General features: G+C 39.0%; 1 protein-coding gene across 6 annotated transcripts in view; it reads left to right on the top strand.

Moving 5' to 3' along the window:
- Positions 1 to 21,014, top strand: part of CNOT10 (CCR4-NOT transcription complex subunit 10) — a 56,420-nt gene that overhangs the window by 5,795 nt on the left and 29,611 nt on the right. For all 6 annotated transcript variants that reach the window (XM_075921970.1, XM_075921969.1, XM_075921968.1 and 3 more), the window contains exons 2-12: positions 687 to 781; positions 3,631 to 3,792; positions 4,163 to 4,313; positions 5,501 to 5,649; positions 6,634 to 6,720; positions 7,475 to 7,558; positions 9,704 to 9,821; positions 11,446 to 11,595; positions 12,996 to 13,198; positions 19,288 to 19,409; positions 20,282 to 20,458. In XM_075921970.1, the coding sequence (XP_075778085.1) occupies positions 687 to 781; positions 3,631 to 3,792; positions 4,163 to 4,313; positions 5,501 to 5,649; positions 6,634 to 6,720; positions 7,475 to 7,558; positions 9,704 to 9,821; positions 11,446 to 11,595; positions 12,996 to 13,198; positions 19,288 to 19,409; positions 20,282 to 20,458 (1,498 nt within the window). The remainder of the gene's footprint in view (positions 1 to 686; positions 782 to 3,630; positions 3,793 to 4,162; positions 4,314 to 5,500; positions 5,650 to 6,633; positions 6,721 to 7,474; positions 7,559 to 9,703; positions 9,822 to 11,445; positions 11,596 to 12,995; positions 13,199 to 19,287; positions 19,410 to 20,281; positions 20,459 to 21,014) is intronic.

Genomic DNA, 21,014 nt, shown 5'->3' with positions numbered 1-21,014 from the left:
TGAGGTAGATCCTGGATTGCACTTAAATTCAAAAAGTGATCTTGTGCTTAAAAAGGTTGGAGACCACTGGATTAGAGTAAAACTGAAACAGCAAAACATGAGAAATAGGAAATACTTATCTTCAAGGGTTTAAAAAAAATTATGGTTCCCATCATTTTGGAGACTTTCAGGACATGTGATTTCTATGCAGTGTTAAACTTTTAAATACTGTATAATTCTGTTTGATAAACTTATTTCAGTAATATCTTAGTAATGGTTTATGCCAGCTATTTTCTGTAAATATAAAACCCCTCTACTTTTAAGAATGAAATCTAAAATGCATCGGTCATGTATGAGTTTACAGCTTTTATTTACTCAGTTTGATAAACTGTAAAAATGAATCCATGCTGATGCGATGCTTATACATTGTAAGTAATTTAGCAAGGGAAGATCATTGTTCACATTTTCAGGGGAGGAATTCTAACTTTCAGGGTGAAATTTTCATTCCCAAGTTCTTGTGCTATCAATTTAGAGTTGAATTTATCAGACAGTGTTGCTGTCATTGCTTAAGGTACTTTGGCTCTGAGTAAGAAGATCTTAAGAGGGAAAAGAATGGAATGTGTGAGTGAAGAAACTGAACTATGTTTTAACTTTAACTGCAAATATGATAACTAATGTTTTCCTCTATTCTCCCATTTATTTTGTAGATCAGGGAACAGAGAAACATGAAGGAACAGTTACTTCCTCTGGGATTACTGATCAGGAAAAGGAGTTGTCAAGTAGTGCACTGCAAGCTTTCATTGTAAGAAAAGACTTCAACTTAAATCTGAAAAAATTTCTGTTAAATTTAATTAAGTTAAACTATAACCAATTTGTTCTGTTTTTTAAGAATAATAGTAAATGTATCAACAACCACCATTACATCTAAATTAGTATCAGACTTCATTAAATATAGTGGATTGTCCACTTCGATCAGTCTAAGGGTGTCTAGACTACAGGGTTTTTTTTTTCAAAAAAAGTGGCCTTTTTTGAAAAAAAACTTCATCTGTGTCTAGACTGCTGCGGCGTTCTTTTGAAATTAAATCGAAAGAACGCGACAGTTTTTGCGACTGGAAAACCTCATTTTACAGGGAATAATGCCTTTTTTCAAAAGCGCTCTTTCAAAAAAAGGCGTTATTGAATGCAAACAGTGCTTTTTTTGGAAGAGAGAATCCAGACTGCCAGGGGTGCTCTCTTTCGAAAAAGTGGCTCTCTCTTTTGAAAATACTGGTTGCTGTCTAGACGCTTTCTTTCGAAAGAGGCTTTTTAGTCTAGATGTACCCTAAGATATGATATATAATATGAGCAGATTCTGTGTTTAGAGCCTGTAACTCTAGGCCAACCAGAAACATAACCAAATCTCTTTCTTGATTCACAGAGTTCTGTCACATTCAATACTATGAAAATGGTGAGAGTTGAGTAAAATAAGCATATAGCTCCTTTGTGGCAGTTCTGTCAACTCTGTGTGCACTCAGTGAAGAAAAATGTCCATAAATTTAGCTAGCAATTTGTGGATTTAACAATATTTAAAAAAATACAATTTATTTTTCATTCTGTCCGTCCTTACTACTTCTGTAGTGACCTGAATGCTACACAATATTTAATGTCCACATAAAGCACTTGTGCTTGGGAATTTAATAAACTCATGTTCAATACCTCTTTTTATACTTTCTGGAAGTTTTTGTTTGTATATTTACTAATGTGAGGATTCAGGCTGCAAGCTTTTTAATTTCTTTTACCCCTTACTTCATTTTTCAGTCCTTTTTGTATTCTGTGGTTATTGGAGGTATGTTTCCCTTCTTTGTGTCCTTTGCACTTACTTTTTTCTAACTTGAATTGCATAGACCAGTTTTCTTCTGATCCAAATAATTTCAATTGGTTGTGTTGCTCACTTTTGAGGTCCATCTTCTTTTTTCCATTTTATATATCAATACCATATATACTGCTTATATAGTATTGTTATATAAATAGAACAGAACTGTTCTAATATAGACTTGAGTGGCATTTGGATTATCACTTTCCTGTTTCTCAAGTGATTCCATGTCGTATTGTCCTGTCTTAGATATCCTTTTTTTATTTTTGGATAGTGGGAAAGGATTTTTTGAGCTATTTTAAAATAGTTCATATCAGTTTTGAATGACCTGCTGCTACATTTGTTGTTGATTCTAAAATGGACCCAGACTACCTTTCTTATCCACTCATGAGATAATATCTCTGTCTTTGTACCTAGAAGACTTTTAATGTATTAGGTTCTAAGGATGTGACAGAGCCACGTCTACTCTTCCAGTTGCCAGTGTTGCATAGTGTTAAATTGCCCATAAGTAACTCCACTAAATGTTTCTTTGTTCTTTCCCTGTTGCACTGCTTTATGCTTACTGGCAGAGCTACCTGACAAGGATGCTGAGAGGAGCCCATGGTGGCTCAGTGGATTAGGTTCAGCAGAATGGAAAAGTAAGATCTTGTGTAATATCTTGCTAAGGAGGAGCTCAGGGAGACCCAAGAGAACAGCATTGGGTTTGGAGTGCAACAAATAGTCTCAGAACAGGGAAGGAACCTGTAAGCTTAACAAGTCAGATAGGAAGTAACCTCTGGATGGAGAGGAGAAGAATTTGAGGCCAGAGCAGATTGTCACTCCTGTATAGGACTGAGACTGGAGCAGCAGGAGGAAGAGGAAGGACTGAGTTTCCCTACTTCTCAGCAGCAACACCTCCAAGTGGTATTGCTGAAGTTTGTGCTCTGGAGACAGAAAGGACTCAAAAGACCAGAGGGTAATTGATTATTGTGAAACCCTGCTGTCTAGGAAAGGAATTGCTTGCACCTGGGAGGCCAAAGGTAGTTTTGTTGTATTCTAATAAGCCAGATCCCAAATGGAAACCTACTTGGTATATGCAAATCAGAGGAGACACAGCGGCCTAGAATGATGTCCAGGTGCTGGCACATAAGTACCCTCTTGCACATGCCCTCAAATAAATTGTAAAGTAGTTTATTTGGAGCTGCATTATTCAAGTGGGTAGACCTCAAACTTCACCTGCATTTATTTTTTATATGTTGGTTTACATAGGCTAAACTTTAGTATGTTTTGCCATCCAGATGTTTCACTGCTTCGTTCCCCTTTCCCCCCCCCATCCCAGAGTCCCAACCTGATATTTATAAGCAGTTCTACAATAACAAAAAAAGGGTGCTCATGGGGAAGGGATTACGACAAGAAAGAAAAACAAAGTTTTAGTTTCAAGATTCCATAGGGCTAATATAAGCAAGGATGAATGCAATAGAAATGTCCTACTAATTTCAAATTACTTCAGGATTCTTCCATTTGAACTTTTCTTTCACAGATTTTTTTCAATTTCTTTGAATATTGCGCTCAATTTTTTGACTTGTATCCCATATTAATCTTTATCAGTCTTCCATTTCAGCGCACCTTTAGTTATAGCTCTAGCTATGTTCGGTCTTTAAGGTTTGTAGGAAACAATTATGTTTATAGGTGGGAAGAGAGGAAATAAAACTTTTTATTCTATAAACTGAAAGAGAGTACTTTTTATATTAGGAGATACTGACATGTTGATTAAACATTTTTTCCCAATGCATATTGTTGGTGCGTGTGCCCGCTTCCAGGCTGGGAATTATGATGCTTGTCTGCAACACCTGAGCTGTTTGCAAGAAATAAACAAAGATGACTACAAAATAATTTTGAATACAGCTGTTGCAGAGTTCTGTAAAAGTAACCAAACTACAACAGACAACTTGAGACAAACACTTAATCAACTGAAGAATCAGGTAATTCAAGAATAGTGATGTGCTTCTTGAATTCAAGAAGCATCTTTGTTTTATATCCTGATTGGGTCCTCTACTACTTGAGGGAACAGGAAATCAGTTGTGAAGTTATTAAATAAAATACTGTATTGGGTGTTAAAGTAGCTTTATTTTATGCTTTTAATTATTTTTGTAAATGCTTTGTTTATGTGAATACTTAACCTTAACACTATATAAAAGTTTAGTAGCCTATGAATATGGGTAAAAATATTCTTTATTCTCTTACATGGATCATGCTGTAGCTTTAACTCGTTTCCAAATATTGACTCTTCCCTTCCCTCACCCCCCACAGTGACTATAAGAAATCTGAATAAAACAAATTACATTTTTGTAGGTTCATTCAGCTGTTGAAGAAATGGATGGCTTAGATGATGTTGAAAACAGCATGCTTTACTACAATCAAGCGATTATTCTCTATCATCTGCGTCAATATACTGAAGCAATATCAGTCGGAGAGAAACTTTACCAATTTATAGAACCTTTTGGTATGTAGATAGGAGTGCAAAGTTGTTTACTACTTATTTTTGTTCTCCTCTTGTTTCACGGTTGCAGAATGTTCTCCTCTTGTTTCACGGTTGCAGAATGTCAAAACTATTTCTTGACCTTAAGCTCCTTGATGCTTGATTCTTCTGGTTATGGTGTGCGTGTGCGTGTGTGTGTGCGCGCGCGTGTGTGTGAGACATAAATATGAATGATCTGTTAGCAACTGACACACACACACACACACACACAACACAGCTGAGGTTTAGAAATAATGTATTGTATGTGTAGTGCTATCTGTGTATATTAAAAGAAGCATGATTCAAACATGGCACTATGTCTTAAGATATCAGGAGAACATATAAATAATATATTAAATATTAAATGGATGTTAAGGGTTTACTTATTTCTGAAGATGGATGTGCACATACTATGATTGTACATGCAGAATCTTTTATGCACATGAACAAAAGGGCAGTTAGTCATACAACTAGATATTCATGTATTTGTGCAAGTTAACTAATAAGGGGTACAAGTTGTAAGGAACTGCAATAACTTGTATGTAATTGTATGCACTCACTTTTGAAAATTAAATTGCCCACATCTATAAACAATGGCCCTCTATGTAGTGGAATGGTATCATGCTTGTATGAAAAGGTATATTAAATCTTGCTGAGTTACGGTAGTGTTAAGGTTGTTTGCTGATACATGCTCTTGTCAGTGTGTATGAGGTCCTCAGTAAATCCATTAGAGTGGAACTGAAAGAACAACACATTGATAATTTTCGATGTCTCAGCTGTCATACTGATGTATATCATACGTGACTTTAGGGTTCAGTCTGCAAAGGCATCCATACAGAGATATTTAAGCTTGTGCAGAGTCCTGCTTACTTTGAGATTCCTTGTAGCCATATAGGTTTGCCCACATTGAACCCTTTATGGGATTGGTTCTCCAGTGCTTATCAGTTAGACGAACTTTCAAAATTAATTTTTAAGAGGAAATGTTTAATTGTCTCTCTCTACTTTAGTGATGACAGGCCAGCATTTTCAGTGTTGGTAGATTTGTTCATCAAGATTAGCATATGTAGTGCATTCATATTACTGTTAGAGCACTTCATGAGAGTGCTTTATGGCTAACTTGGTGGTGTTATTAAGACTATAATATTTCTTTCTCCTTTCTTTGTCTGATGTAGAAGAGAAATTTGCCCAGGCTGTGTGTTTCCTGCTCGTAGACCTGTATCTGCTAACTTTTCAAGCTGAGAAAGCCTTGCATCTGCTTTCTGTTTTGGAAAAAATGATTTCACAGGGCAACAACAATAACAAAAATGGAAAAAACAATGAGGTGGGTATGTTTCAGCGTTTTTGCTAAAAAATGAAAAATACAAACCCTCCCTCCCCTCCAAAAAACACAACCCTCTTTGATGTATGGTTTGGGCTAATCCAAAAGCAACCACGTAGCTTTTCAGATGTGTTAAACTATTAGCAGTTGTTAAAACTTAAGGGCATTCTACTTGTCACTTTAACTCAGTTAATTACATGTGAAATGTATGTATTTCCTTGTGTCCTGCTACATACTGGGTCTGCTACTGGCAAAGGACTGAGAGTTGTTTCCTATTGTCAGATTTTGCACTAGTGGGACAGTTACAGTTCTTAGGGTCAAATATGCCCACTTTGTCTTCTTGGATGATAGCTCTGAGCTGTAACTAAGAAGTTGTAGCTTTGGACTGTAATTCCTTTGACCCTGAGCCGTGGAAGTAACTAATAGGTCAGAGGAATTGCCTCTGCATGATGAGATGTCATTGAGTATATGAGACAGTTGTTGGAGTGAAATCTGTTGTATTTGGCACTGAAATTCTGCTACTAACCAAGTGCCTTTTTGGAAAATAGATCCCTGTCTAACCAAAATCCACTTCCTACCTGAATGTCGAACACTTCTTTGATATATTAAACAAAACTAATCTTGTTTATCTTAAAAGTACAGTATATTTACTGAACAGTCTGAAGGAGAATAGTTCACCTGACATGGAAATCTAGTTTTCAGAAGCTAAGGCTGTATAGATAAAACGTCCTTAACTTCTGTGCATGTTAGTGAATTGTTAGGTGGTTTTTAAGTACTAGATGAGGATGTGATGATATTAAAGATACTCTTATGTAGACATGGAAACTTCATTCACTGTAATCTGGTACATTCTTGGATATAGATTTGGATATAACATGAGTGCTCTTTTTTGGACATTGATTTCCCTCTATTAGGCCTAAGAGGAGGAAAAACCACCATACATTGGATTAAAGATACAATATTTTCTTTTTTCTCATTTGTGTTCAGATAGGTAATAACACAAGTAAGGAGTTATCTAATCAAAGAGCTGAAAGTGGAGCTTTAATCGAAGCTGCAAAATCTAAGATACATCAGGTAGGAACTTTTTGGTATCCAGAAGTAGATATTCATATGCAACATAAAATTTATTTCATTTATCTTTATTAAGAAGAGATATTGCATGCAGTGAAGCTAGTTAATCCCTAAACATTTGTTTGAGTAGTTTTGGATACTACACATGCTCCTTGAATTCTCTTGACTATTTATAAAATCAACCCCCACCTCTCTCTCTCTCCCCCCTTCCCCATATGTGTATATTTCAATTTCTCCCCTGTTCCGTAGGACCTACATAAGCAAAGGAAGCTGACTAAGAACAAAGGGACAGAATTGTATTAATTGTTGTATCTCCATTGAGCTCTATGACAGCTTACACTGCAATGGTATTGACACTTTACGCTAACTGAGGATCTGCCCCAAAGTATTATTAAATGAACAAAAAGAAAAATGAAATATAAATATTTTTCTCTGATCTTTCAGGTATAGAAGTTACTTACCACAATAGTAATTAAAATCTCAGCAGTACAATTTTAAAGTGCTGACATTTCTTAAGTTTTGGGTCTGAAATTCATTATTCAGCATCCTACTGAATATATTTTTACAATCCATTTTACATGATACTATAGGGTTTATTTTGTTAGAAGGCTGTAATACATTTTTAAAAATTTGATAAACACTTTTTAAAAACTTTTGTTAATGTACAATTTTACAGATTGCATCAAACTGCATAACTATCTAAAGTACTTTGTCAATTTTTATAATTATGCTAATGATTTATTTTTTAATTTAACAGTATAAAGTGAGAGCCTATATTCAGATGAAGTCTCTAAAAGCATGTAAAAGGGAGATCAAGTCAGTTATGAATACAGCTGGAAATGTAAGGTTTTTTTTGTTAAGCATATTTTGTTTGCAGTCTAACTCAATTCTCTGTCCTAAAACTAAACTCATTACAAACGAGTACAGGCAGTCCCCGAGTTACGCGGATCCGACTTATGTCGGATCCGTACTTACCAACGGGGCTTTTCTCGCCCCAGACGCGCCGCGGTCCCGCCACCCGCGTCCTCTGGGGCGAGAAAAGCTGCTCCGCGTCTCCCTGGTCTGTTGGGGGTGGGCCCCCAGCAGACCAGGGAGATGCGGAGCAAAGCCATGGAGGACCCGGGAGGCGGGACCGCCCAGACGCATCGCGGTCCCTCCCGGCCCCCACCCCAGCAGACCAGGCTTTTCTCGTGGACGCCTGTGGTAGAGCAGCTGGGGCGCTGCCGGTTGGTCCCGCAGCGCCGCTCCTCGGTGCTACTGGACCAACCCGGCAGCACCCCAGCTACTCTGCCCCAGGCGTCCTGATTCAGCCGCTGCTGGTCAGTTTCAGCAGAGGCTGAATCAGGGCGCCTGGGCAGAGCAGCTGGGGTGCTGCTGGGTTGGTAGCGCCTAGGAAACTCTTCCTCGGGCTTCCTGTAGTCAGCCGCTGGTCAGTTTCAGCAGCGGCTGAATCTGGACGCCAGTTCCGACTTAAGTACAAATTCATCTTAAGTACAAACCTACAGTCCCTATCTTGTACGTAACCTGGGGACTGCCTGTAATCCTGTGGCATCTTAGGGTATGTCTACACTAGCACCCTAGTTCGAACTAGGGTTGTAATGTAGGCAACCGGAGTTGCAAATGAAGCCCAGGATTTGAATTTCCGAACTACGTAGTCTGTACTGCGTGTAGCCGTGCGGCACGGAGTCTGCACTAGCGGACATTTAAAAATGGCGGCACCCGGCTTTATGCAAATGAAGCCCGGGAAATTCAAATCCCGGGCTTCATTTGCAACTCCGGTTGCCTACATTGCCACCCTAATTCGAACTAGGGTGGTAGTGTAGACATACCCTTAGAGACTAACAAAAATATATGGGATCATGAGCTTTTGTGGATAAATCCCACTTCACCAGATGAGTGAAGTGGTTTTTACCCGTGAAAGCTCATAATCCTATATATTTTTGTTAGTCTCTAAGGCAGTGGTCCCCAACCTTTTAGGCTGCCACGCGTCGTGTGTGCGCCGTGCGCCCAGGGCACAAGAATGGCTTGGGCCGGCCCTGGTCACTCGGCGGGTGCACACAAATGCCCCGGCTTGTGCTATGGCGCCCGCGGGCACTGCGTTGGGGACCACTGCTCTAAGGTGCCATAGGACTACTCATTGTTTTTAAACTTACAGAGTAACATGGCTACTCCTCTGAGATTTTAAACTTATTAGCTTTATTTCTTTCATAAAGTTTGTGAGTCCAGACCTTTCGGATTAGTCTTGTTTATAGTTACTTTTATATAAGTGCTCCTTATTATGGAATTATGATTTGGATTGGTTGATTTATTTGCTTAGGAAATCACACAAGGGTTTTTGTTAATTTAAGATATAAAAGTTTAAAAAATTAAGCCCTTTATAAACAAACTCTGAAGCATTAGATATAATAACCTTAATCAACTTCAAAAAGAATGTAAATTTCTCTAAAAAGTTATGGAAGCCCTAATCTTCAGTTGATTCAGTGAACTTCATTCCCTGACTAGTGTAAGTTTTCCTGTACATTGAGAGGATTAAAATTACTCCATAGTTGATGAATAAGAAATAGAATGTGGGGTTACTAAATCTGTTGCTTCAATGAAAGCTTTTTAAAAATCCTTTCATTTTGTTGGAGGCGGTATGTCCCATACAATTCATTTTTGCAGAGGTAGAAAAAGACACACACACACTCTACTGCATTCTCTTCATAAGAAGAAAAGAATGTTATAGAACAGTTTACATCTTGTGTGTTGTGTTTTTCAAGGTGTTTTTTTAAAGCAATTACAAAAACATTTAGCTAGATGTTAAGGTGAATTGTTGATTATGTGAGTTCTAGAATGAGAAAAATGCTAACCATACACCCGAAGAATAAATTTTGTTGCATTAAAATGAACACTTTATTTTAAAATTGCAACAGTAGTCAATAACCGATGACTGATAAATAGATCTACTAACACAATTGCTAAGTAATATTTTTTGTTTTGTTCACAGTCTGCTCCTTCTCTCTTTCTTAAGAGCAATTTTGAATACTTGAGGGGTAATTATCGGAAAGCAGTTAAACTATTAAACAGCTCAAACGTTGCTGAACATCCAGGATTTATGAAAACAGGTAAATTAAAGCTTTAGACTCTGTGCAACCACTTTACACGTAGTGTCATTGAGTTTAGTTTTAAAAGGCATTTTCTGGTGCATAAATTTCAGTGTTTTTATATTTTCTATGCTCTGGGTTTTCCAGTACAGACAGTCCCCGACTTATGAACCCGTTATCTTCCGAGCACCTGGTTGTAACTCGATTTGGTTGTCAGTCAGAAATACCCTTAAATGCGCTGCCCATGCTGTTCAAAAAACTTGACATACATGGTTGTCAACTCGAAAATATTATAATGGGGTTAATGGGAGGTTGGTCGTAAGTACGGATGGTCATAAGTTGGTGTGTTCGTAAGTCGGGGAGTGGCTGTATTTTAATTCTCATTGTGGTCAGTCAGACTACTCATGCGTATTCAAGTTAAGCATGTGTGTAATTGATTCGAGGAAGGGGACCTTAAAAACCATGTTTTTAATCTTCTTTAGTATATTTTCCATATACTTTTTCTCCCATCCTTTAAATGTTCTTGTGTATGCTTAAAACAAAACTCTAATCCAGCTTAGCAGATATTTAGTAATGTTGCTACATGAAAAGATTATTTTTGTTTGGACCAGATTTTGTTTGGACCAGTAGAAGGTAATGAAAGGCTAGTGTGAGTGACAGTACTAACTGCTGAGTGAATTCAAAGTTTGCATGGGGTGTTAGGGGTTGGCTCTAATCCTGTGGAGTTTAAACTACTGCTAAATATTTGTCTTCTGTCAGGTGAGATGGATGGCATAATTGTTTTCTTTTAGCCAATATTGGTAACTTCAGATATTGGAAAACCCAGTTTATATGAATTATAAAACTGGGTTTAATGGAAGAAAAGACATTCCTATGTTTTATAGTTTAAATGATATAGCTATTAAATGCCACAATGCTCTGTGGTGCTCTAGTACCACAAGGATATTCCTTCATCGACAGGTATTGCTGAAGAAATGGTAGCTGTGTCAATATAGTCATGGAATATATTGTAAATATCAGTTCTCTGACTACTTGAGTAGACTCAATTAAGCAATTTCATATTTATTTAGGTTAGAAATTGTCATATTCTTTATCAGTGGTAATCTTGTGAGCCCACTTGTAAATAGCTCAAAATATAAATTGTCTCTTGCAAAATGCTCATCACAATATTATCTGAGTGCCATATATGTGTGCATTCTCAATCCAAGAAGCTCTCGTTTCTCTTCTGCTTTTGTATTAGTTGGATTAGTGTATTTGCTTATTTTATTAAACGTCGAACAGATAATGTCATGTGAGAATTTCCTTCTTACAGGAGCCATATGTCAGAAAACAAGAAGTATTTACACATGAAGTACTAAGAGAACTGTCAGATGAATGTGCTCTACATTGAAATCTGCCGAAGTAGTTTTATTCTCCTGCTATTGGAGAATATGATGCACGAGAAGCTCACTAAACCCCTTACCACTTATCATTTAAATAATGTTATGTGTTCAGAAGAAGTAAAATAGTATCCAGAAGTAGTAGTAGGTAGTATTGCCTCATATTGTGTAGTTTAGCTCCTCACAGGAGTATCTTACTAAAAATGTATCATAAAAACATGCTATAAAATGTTTTGATTTTTGATAATATTTTGCTGTTCTCTCAGGTGAATGCTTAAGGTGCATGTTTTGGAACAATCTCGGCTGCATTCATTTTGCTATGGGAAAACACAATTTAGGAATTTTCTACTTTAAAAAGGCCCTGCAGGAAAATGATAATGCTTGTGCACAACTAGGAACAGGTAGCACAGACCCAGGTAAGACTTTTAACAGAAGAAAAGGATGGTAAAGAACTGAATGTTTTGGGAAATATAAATTGTTTCTGGAGATCTTACTTTGTTTTTAGTCATTACCATTCAGTAATCCATGAAGGACAGGGTAAGAAGGAAAGGAGTTTTGAGTGTACAGGTTGAAACTCTCTTAACCAGGATTCTCTGGTCCAGCAACATCCATGGTCCAGCACGGATATTGCAGGACCAGAATGTCCTGGTGGAGCGCCAGTGTCAAGGATCCCAGCGGGGTCAGCAGGACAGTGGCCTTCCTGTAGCAGGCTGATGGTGGGGCTGCCCAGAGTGTTGCAGTAGGGCTGCCCAGCAGGGTTGGAAGACTTGGTGCGTGGCTGCCTGGTGAGGCTGAAAGCTGCAGTAGCATGGTGGGGCAGGGAACCACGGCGAACGGATGCCCAGTGGGTCCCGGAGCTCCAGTGCGGTACATAGGGCTTCTTGGTGGGTCCCGGAGCCATGGCAGCGATGTCTGCTCAGTGAGGGAGGGAGTTGGTGGGGAGCCGGCTGGGAGGCCAGTGTCCAAGCTGGTGGCAAGGGTCCAGAAATGACCTCCCCTGGTCTGGCAAAATCCCTCATCTAGGACTGGTCAGGTCCCAAGGGTGCCAGAACAGGGAGGCCCAGCCTGTACTGGATTTCAAAGTATAGCTGCCTGCTGTCAGAAATAGATGATGAAATGTGTATCGTTTTCTTGCTGGCTTAGATTAATCCGCCAAGATTCAGTAGGCTCTCTCATTTACTTCCTTAAAAATAATTTTAACTGCATTTTGTCTTAAATACAAAAAAAGTCAAGATATGTTTGTAAGCAAACTCTCTGGGTTTGCATTATGAATATCCTAATTGTAACTGTTAATGAGTATCTTTATTTTCTAGATAAAATATCTTACACCAAGTGTTTCATTTTATGTTAAATCCACACTTTGACAACTAGTTCTCAGGTTGACATGCAAAAATAAGTGTGTGTTATGATGGTATATACCATCATGTCAGTTTAAAAAAAAGTCAGCAGCTGTTTAGAATTACATTAAAATGGGGGGGGGGGGGGAGAAGGATGGGAGGAGGAAGGCACTATAAGAAAAACAGACCTAACTGATTACAAACATTGAGAATAATGAAGAAACCATGGGAATTATATAGCTTTGGAATTGTATGATATTTGATATCTAATACATTGAATAATCAGCATAGTTAAGATTAAAGTAATTTATATTCTAATAAATAAAGTGGAAGTGTTTGTTCACAGGTCAACTCTAAGGTGTGAGGAATTTTACAGAGGGAAGTTAGTGAATGTTTACATGATACAATTATTTTTCCAGCAGTCTTCTTTTGTTTCTGCCCTCTTAAATTGGATACCAATATTATCTAACCTCTCACAGGCAAGAAATTTTCAGGGAGACCTATGTGTACATTGCTGACTAATAAACGGTACGAGTTGCTATACAACTGTGGAATTCAGCTTTTACATATTGGGAGGCCCCTGGCTGCTTTTGAATGCTTGATAGAAGCTGTCCAAGTCTACCACTCAAACCCACGCCTTTGGTTGAGACTAGCAGAATGCTGCATTGCTGCCAACAAAGGGGTAAGTAACTATACTTCAGAAGCCATCTGATGACACAATGCTTCTGAAAACCAGCATTCTTTTGAAAAGAAGAAATATTCCTTGAATTATACCATACGCATGACAATACTGCTTCTACAATACTGCTTCTGCAGTATTTAGTTATACAAATAATAATATTGTGAATTTATATCAGATTGTTTTAGTATAAAGACCTCAACATGCTTTATAAAGGTGGATAAGCAGTATCTCCATCTTATTGAAGCAGAAATTGAGGTCTCAAGGTTAACTGAATTCATAAGGTCAAAAATGTGATGGTAGCTATTTTAGAATATTAGTAAGGAATAAAAGGAAAACATGTAAGTGGATATTACAAAAATTCCTTACTAAAGTTATAGGCTTTGGATTCGTCTTCACTGTGAGTTCTTCCGGCAGAAAATATGCTAATGGGGGACTAATTTGCTTGAGTTGAGATCTCATTTGCATATTTTCTGCTGATCTGTTTTTTGCGCTATGGGTTTTTGCGCAAAAAGAAGCAGTGTGGATGTTTCTTTTTTGCACAAACCCCTTTTTCCACAAGATCCTTATGCCCCAAAAAAGGAGGTTTACCGATCTTGCGGCTAAAGGGATTTTTGCGCAAAAAAGACCCATCAACACTGCTTGTTTTTGTGCAAAAACCCCAGCGCAAAAATGGATTGGCAGAAAATATGCAAATGAGATCGACTCATGCAAATGAATCCCTCATTAGCATATTTTTTGCCGAGAAAACTCATAGTGTAGACGTAGCCTTTGTGTGAGCCTAGTGAAGCATGATTTCTCCTGACAAATTTACATGACACGAATGCATTTAGACCATATTTAACTCACTGGTACATGTGGAAAAGACTCCATTTTGGAGTACTGCCTAGTTTCTGAGTGCCTTACATTTGAATTTGTACTAACTTTATTTTAGGGCTAAAAATAAAGATTAGGAAAGAATCAGTAGTAGTTTGTGGTGAAGCTTCACCTGCTGATAAGATACAGCGTGTTACTTCTCCATGGTGAAAACTCAAACTCGCCTTAACAAGCCATCTCGTTCATCCCACTGTTCATTGGTGCTTAAGCTTCTTGTTGTTCTTTCATACTGATACTCCCTCTTAAGGCCATATTACTCCTTGACCCAGTAGAACTGTTGTAGTTGTATTGTGAAAGAGAATCACTGGATTTAAGGTCTTGCATGAGCTGTGCACCCTAGGGATGTAAAATCCTGATTCATCAGTTAACTAGTGAAACGATAGGTTTACCTACCATGTAATCGGTTAACTGGGATCCCAGGAGGGGGAACTGCTCTGGCATTGCTGGAGTGGCTTCCAGTCTCACAGGGGGCTGGCTGCCAGCTCCCGGCCCCAGCCATGGCAGGCTGCGGGAGGGTGGGCTGCTCTGGGGAAACCAGCTAATCGGTTATCTGTTTGCATCCCTAGTACACCCTTCTCCATGTTGTGGAATTCTGTTCTGCCGAGGTGCCCAGTGCAAAGAGTCTGGGGAATGGGAAGTAGTGAGGTTAAGATGGAACTGTCAGCCAGTTACCTTGAGGGAGCGTAAAAGTCCATGTAGGCCATCACTAGGTGATACAGTGTAACTGCTGCTTCTGCTCTGGGATGGATTTTTTTCCTGTTCTCCCACTGGAAATTACCCCTGTATGCATCCCCGGTCTATGTGCTAAGCTGTATGATTTGAGTACAGGTTTATTGTTACATTTGCATGCACAGATATGTTTGATGTCTTCTTGGATGTGTATTCATTTACTGCTGATTATGCCAGTATCTAAATCTTGTACATTTGTCTTACTGTATCAGAGCCATAGTCCATCTAGTTCAATGTTCTGTCATTGATCGTAGCCAGTAATAGATGCTTTAAGCACAGGTGGGTGGAATCCTGTGGGAATACTTGTCTCATAAGGATTCTTTCGTTCTAACCAGTGTCATCTAGTGGTTGGCATTTGTTCTAGTTCATAAGGATTGGTTTGTATCCCTTAGGACTTGAGTTTTTTTTAAATCCTATCTAATATCAGGACTATATGTGATAGGAATCTTTTTGAATATTTCAGCAAAAATGGTTCAGCTGTTTAGGGGAAAATGTCCTTTTGCCTAAACATTCTCAATATTTTGTTGAGTAGCCAGGTTTTTAAATTTGGTCAGAGGAGTTGCCTTTGAGTCAGAGAGATTTGCCTTTTGCTTTTCCCATGAAAGTTTGCCCACATTTGGCCAAAATTATAAGACAAAAACAATTGTTAGCACATGCTCCATAAAAGTGTGGCAGCCAAATTCTGTCTGCATTGAGCATAGTGCTGCTGGGATTGCAGAGGCTGAGCTGGACTTTCCCTGCAGTTGCTTCAGGTGCTGGAATTGAGCAGGGAGACTGTCCTGTGCTCTCAGTATTCTCCCTGCTGGTGTCCAAGCAATGTGAAACAGGAACAGCAGGTTGTCTGAAATGCAAGGGGGACAAGAGGAAATTTTTCTTCACTCAGTGCACAGTCAACCTGTGGAACTCCTTGCCAGAGGATGCGGTGAAGGCTAGAACTTTAACAGGGTTCAAAAAAGAACTAGATAGATTCATGGGGGTTAGGTCCATCAATGCCTATTACTAGGATGGGTCAGAATGGTGTCCCTCGCCTCTGTTTCTCTGGAAGTGGGAGACAGGGGAGGGATCACGTGAGGATTACCTGTTGTGATCCCTCCCTCTGTGGTATCTGGTATTGGCCACTGTCAGCTGACAGGATACTGGGTTAAATGGACCTTTAACCCAGTATGGACGTTCTTATGTTAAGAACTGGAAGGAAAAAGAAATTGAGAATGGTTGGTCAAGAAGACTAGGAAGAAGAGTTTGGAAAGGAAGACTGGGTCTGGGAGCCAGAGATTTTACAGGGGATATGGGGAGCAAGAGTGAGATCTGGACAAAGAAAGGAGGATACTAGGACTGGAACTTGGATTAGAAGCTAGGTTTGAAGAAAAAACTTGTATGCGGAGCTGTGGCTGACGTAGGGGCAGGTCATAGGGGAAAGAGTTGGGTGGAGTCTGGATTGAGGGGATCAAGGCGGGAAGGGTCTGTGCCTAGAAGAAGCAAGTCTTTCCCCTGAACCCCAGGAATTGAACCCAAGGATGCTGTGTCTTGATGTACCTCTGCAATCAGAAGATATTTGTGAAATGCACTGACAAGGGTACGTGTCACATTGAATATTGGTCCTAAAGTTTCCAGCCATGCCCATGACCCCCTCAAGGATTAAGATGATTCTGTATGATGGGAATTTATATATTTTTAATACCTAGGAAATTATATATACAAAGCTACATTCAAAGTTTGAGGTTGCAAAATCAAATCAAATCTTAATTCAGATCCCTTATGCATATATGTTATGATACAGTCTTTAATTACATAATTATATACTAGTAGAAGATTTATGTTTTTTCTTATCCAGTATTACTCGGGTCCTTAGCTCAAATAATTATTTTTTTTTGGAAAATAAAATGGTGGAGCTTGCAATGAGGGGTTTAGTATACAGGCTGCCATGGAGAGAGAAGACTGCCTCAGCCCTTTCTCACTGCAGCATCTTTGGGCCAGGTGAGGAGCACCTCTTCATGGCCACAGCTGGAGTAGGATACATGTCCCCAGTCTGGGGCAGGTCCAGGTCCATCTGTCTCTTGTGCTCCCCAGCCAGAGTGAGGAGTGCAGCAAAATGTGAACTTTCCCCACTGGGAACAGCCAGCAATGTTCCTGTATGAATTGGGGATGGGGGGTAGCTTCAGCTTCCTCCCCCACACCTTCCTTTAAAAGGCGCCTGGGGAGTTGGAAGCTTGGGGCTGGGGCAGTCCCAGATGCAAGGGTTTGGGGAGGGCGCCCCCAGCCAGTCCCTTTCACCTGCCTGGTGAGTCTGTCTCTCTCCTGCATGGTTTTATGGGAAGCAACCCCATTCCCAGTGCGTCCCATTTTCCTTGCACAACCAAACCCTTACCTTGCTTTAAGTTATGATAAGGGGAAGCTACATACCAAATTTGGTGGTCCTGGCTCTTAGCGAGTATGAGGAGTTTTTGAACATACAGACTTGTGCAGAGACAAACTCTCTCAAATATGTACTAGAGTGTTTGGCCAGGAGCCCTGCCTTATTCAGGGCACATGATGTACCTGCTCTGGGGATACATTAGGGTTGTGTATTGGGAATTGGGAGCCTGGGGTCTGGGTGAGTGTCAGTTGTCTAACCACCAAGCTCCAAAGTCTGGGGCAGCCCCATGGCGAGGGAACAGGATGGGCAGCCAGTTGCCCTGCAGGATTCCAGGGCTGGTCCACCCCGCACAGCAGAAGGCCAATGTCAGGGCAGCTGCCACCTGGCATCTGTGGCCCAGATAATAATACTAGAGGTTGTATATATAGCCCATGTGGTGTAATAATTGAGAACCACTGATCTAGCATGAGTCTTTGTAACTGTTTGAGTGTTTTTATCCCTATTGGTTCAAGAACATTGGTTCAAGAACATACTATCTTTAGTAGACCCTTTTCTGTTGGTGAAAGAGACAAGCTTTTTCAAGTTAAAACAGAGCTTTTCTTCAGGTCTGTCCAAGATCAAAATCTTGTCTTTTTCACCAACAGAAGTGGGTCTACTAAAAGATATTACCTCACCCATCTTTTTTTTTAAACAACTTTTTGCTAAGGAGAATCTTAGTCTGCAAATGATGTCTTATTGCCAACAGCCTGTTAATAGACAAGTTCTGGCAAAAGATCACACGGAATATCTATAAATAATAATGAGATAATGATCAATATTGCTGACATCTTTGTTGGTTCAAATGACCTCCCAAATACATCAAGTATGTACTTAGAGACTTATTGCTGCTCTCCCTACCCTATAGATTTCATACTGAGTTTTTTGCCCCTTCCTGCCCACCCCGCAGTAGGCAATATTTAACAAGTTAATTTAGGGTAATTTTATATATTGCTACAGTATCACTCACTCTGTGTTTAGGAGGGATTTTGAAGGACTATTTTAAACATTGTCTAATGAGATAGACCAGGGGTCTCCAAACTACGGCCCGCGGGCCGGATGCGGCCCACGAGGCCCTCTCATCCGGCCCGTGGAGACCTTTTTGTCTACGGAAAAAAAATTACGTGAAGAACAATTTGAGAACAAACTTGTCCGATGATAATCTCAGGTCACTGTTGATGTTAGGGACAACAAATCTAAAGCCAGAAATGTCTGCTATTTTGGCATCCAGGAAACAATTTCACCATTCACACTAATACAGGTGTTCATGTGTAGTGTATCAATGTGTTATTAAATAATAACTGAATAAAATAATATTAAATAAATAATTAAAAACAACATCCATGTTTTGATTGTTTTTTATTTGGACCTCAAGTGTGTAGTCGGCCCCCGAACTGCTGTTTGATAGTTAATGCGGCCCTCGGGCTGAAAAGTTTGGATACCCCTGAGATAGACAGATGTCCACTGCATAAATATTGGTAGTTAAGATTATTTAGCTGCATATTGTGTGAAATTTTTAATGTCCTAGCAATTCTAAATTTGACTCTTGAAAATGACTTGGTTCATTGTCCTTTTCATAAGAGGAAAAACTATGTCAATAGATTATTGAACAAATTATCTGAAATAATCCCTGAAGCTTCAAATTAGTTGGGGAATACTAAAACTGCATTTTAAGAATGTATTAAAAGTTCCTAATCCTTCATAGTATTTGGATGATAGTAAATTTTTCTGGGGCATTCTACCATTTCCAGACAAATTGCAAATTAATACATGTTAATTGAGTTCAGTAATGCACATGTTGTACAGCCACTGCCCGAGTTACAAACAAGTTACGGACCAATACTTAGTCCGTAATTCGAAGTGTTCGTAACTCGGATCCCATAGAGTTACATGGCGACCGCGCCATTCGTAAGTGCGGATCGCCGTTCGTACCTCGGATCCGCATTTACGACCGCTTTGGTCGTAAGTGCGGATGGTCGTAAGTGGAGGTGGTCGTAACTCGGAGAGTGGCTGTAATTGTTTTCTCAGCTCTGCAACTTTTATGTCAAGAAAATCACATGTTCAGCCTCACTGATATTTTCAATCCTTCTTTCTTTAGACATCAGAACAAGAAACAAAAGGTCTTCCAAGCAAAAAAGGAATTGTACAATCTATAGTAGGCCAGGGCTATCATCGTAAAATAGTCCTTGCATCGCAATCAATACAGAATGTTGTTTATAAGTAAGTACGCAATTTTTCTATACTCTTACTTTCTACCCATCTCAGTAAAGGGGGTGTGGTTGTTTTACCAGAAAAAGTATTCTAAACTGTCCTGTCGTTAAATGTGAGTATTTTTATATGGGACAATATGTACTGTTAAAATTACTCACATGTTGAAATGTTTACAAGATTGAGGTCTTAGTCGGTGTCTAGTGCTGAATCAGCAAAGAAGGCTTATTTATGTGTTGAATGAAGCTGAAGTTAGTTGGCCACTTTCTAAAATTGTCTTTCTCTAGAATTTGTATTTTTCCAAATAATTGCATGTTAAATTATTTATAGAAAGGAAATGATTATGAAAAAAACTCTGATAGAAAGTAGCCTATAGGTAGGGATCAAGTAGATAGTGTATAAAGTTTTACGACTTGTTAGGTAAATTACCTCATCTTGTAAAAGCCAAATACTTGAAGTGAGATTGTGTGAATTGACTGTTCTTGACTTTGTCTACAGGCTTCACAATGTAATGAGTGCATGTATTCTGTTGTTTTCTTGTATGAGCACCGATTCTGTGAGTTCTTTACAAACCAAAGTGTACAAATAAAAAGAAAAAAGTTCCCTAGAATTTTGTATCCAAAGGTTCTGATTTTACCAGCACCCCATTTATGGCGTTCTTGAAATATATGAGATTTCCATGGATGGAGCTCTAGATTAGGAGAGAATCATCTTGTTGAGTGCAGTAAGTTAATCTTTAAATGTAGCTTATTAAAGCATGAAATTAATCATCCACTGGTCTATAGGACAAAGTTCTGTGTCTTCCTGAACTCACTTTTTCTAGAGATTTCTGTTTTTTAAGTAGTAATATTAGTATATTTACTAATTAACTTCTATCTTTCAAGTGATGGGCAGTCCTCAGCTATCCCTGTAGCCAGTATGGAATTTGCAGCAATTTGTCTAAGAAATGCCTTGCTGTTGCTGCCAGAGGATCAGCAGGAGCCAAAACAGGAAAATGGATCTAAAACTAATACCCAGCTCGGGGGAAGTACAGAGAACAATGAAAGCAGTGAAGCATGCAGGTAAATTCAATAGTAGATATGCAAGTTATTTAAAAAACATTTTTTCATTCACAGCATCTGCAGCTTGACAGAGAAATAGAAAACAAAAATGGTGATCTCAAACACACAGTCTCCATATAAAGTAATTCAGTTATACCATTAGTTTAAGTACTGCTAAGCAAACATGAGGAAAAAATAGTGTCTGGGCTTTCATCATCAAATACTCTTTTTTCTCTCTCTCTCTCTCTCTCTCTCTTTCTCTCTCTCTCTCTCTCTCTCTCTCTCTCAATATAACATTTTTTTTCCTGCTGGGCAACAGAATGACGTCATCATTGTCAGCAGGCTCTCTGTTTGCTTTCGTGGCCAGAGAGATGGGGAAGGTGAGCGTAGCCCCCTATTTTCTTTTAAAAACAAAAATGATGCTTGAACAATTAAATTGATTTTTATAAATGTCTTCACTGTCTTAGCATTTGTAGAACATAAGTAAAATGTGGGGTTTTTTTTCCCCCTCAACCACACTGGGAGTGCATCAGTAATTCTCAAAACTGGTCTTTGCTGATCACTCACGTTGGCATGG

The sequence above is a fragment of the Pelodiscus sinensis genome, chromosome 2 (genome assembly GCF_049634645.1).
Source record: "Pelodiscus sinensis isolate JC-2024 chromosome 2, ASM4963464v1, whole genome shotgun sequence".
Lineage (NCBI taxonomy): Eukaryota > Metazoa > Chordata > Testudines > Trionychidae > Pelodiscus > Pelodiscus sinensis.
The sequence above is the reverse complement of the archived record's forward strand: the minus strand, read 5'-3'. Positions and strand labels throughout refer to the sequence as shown.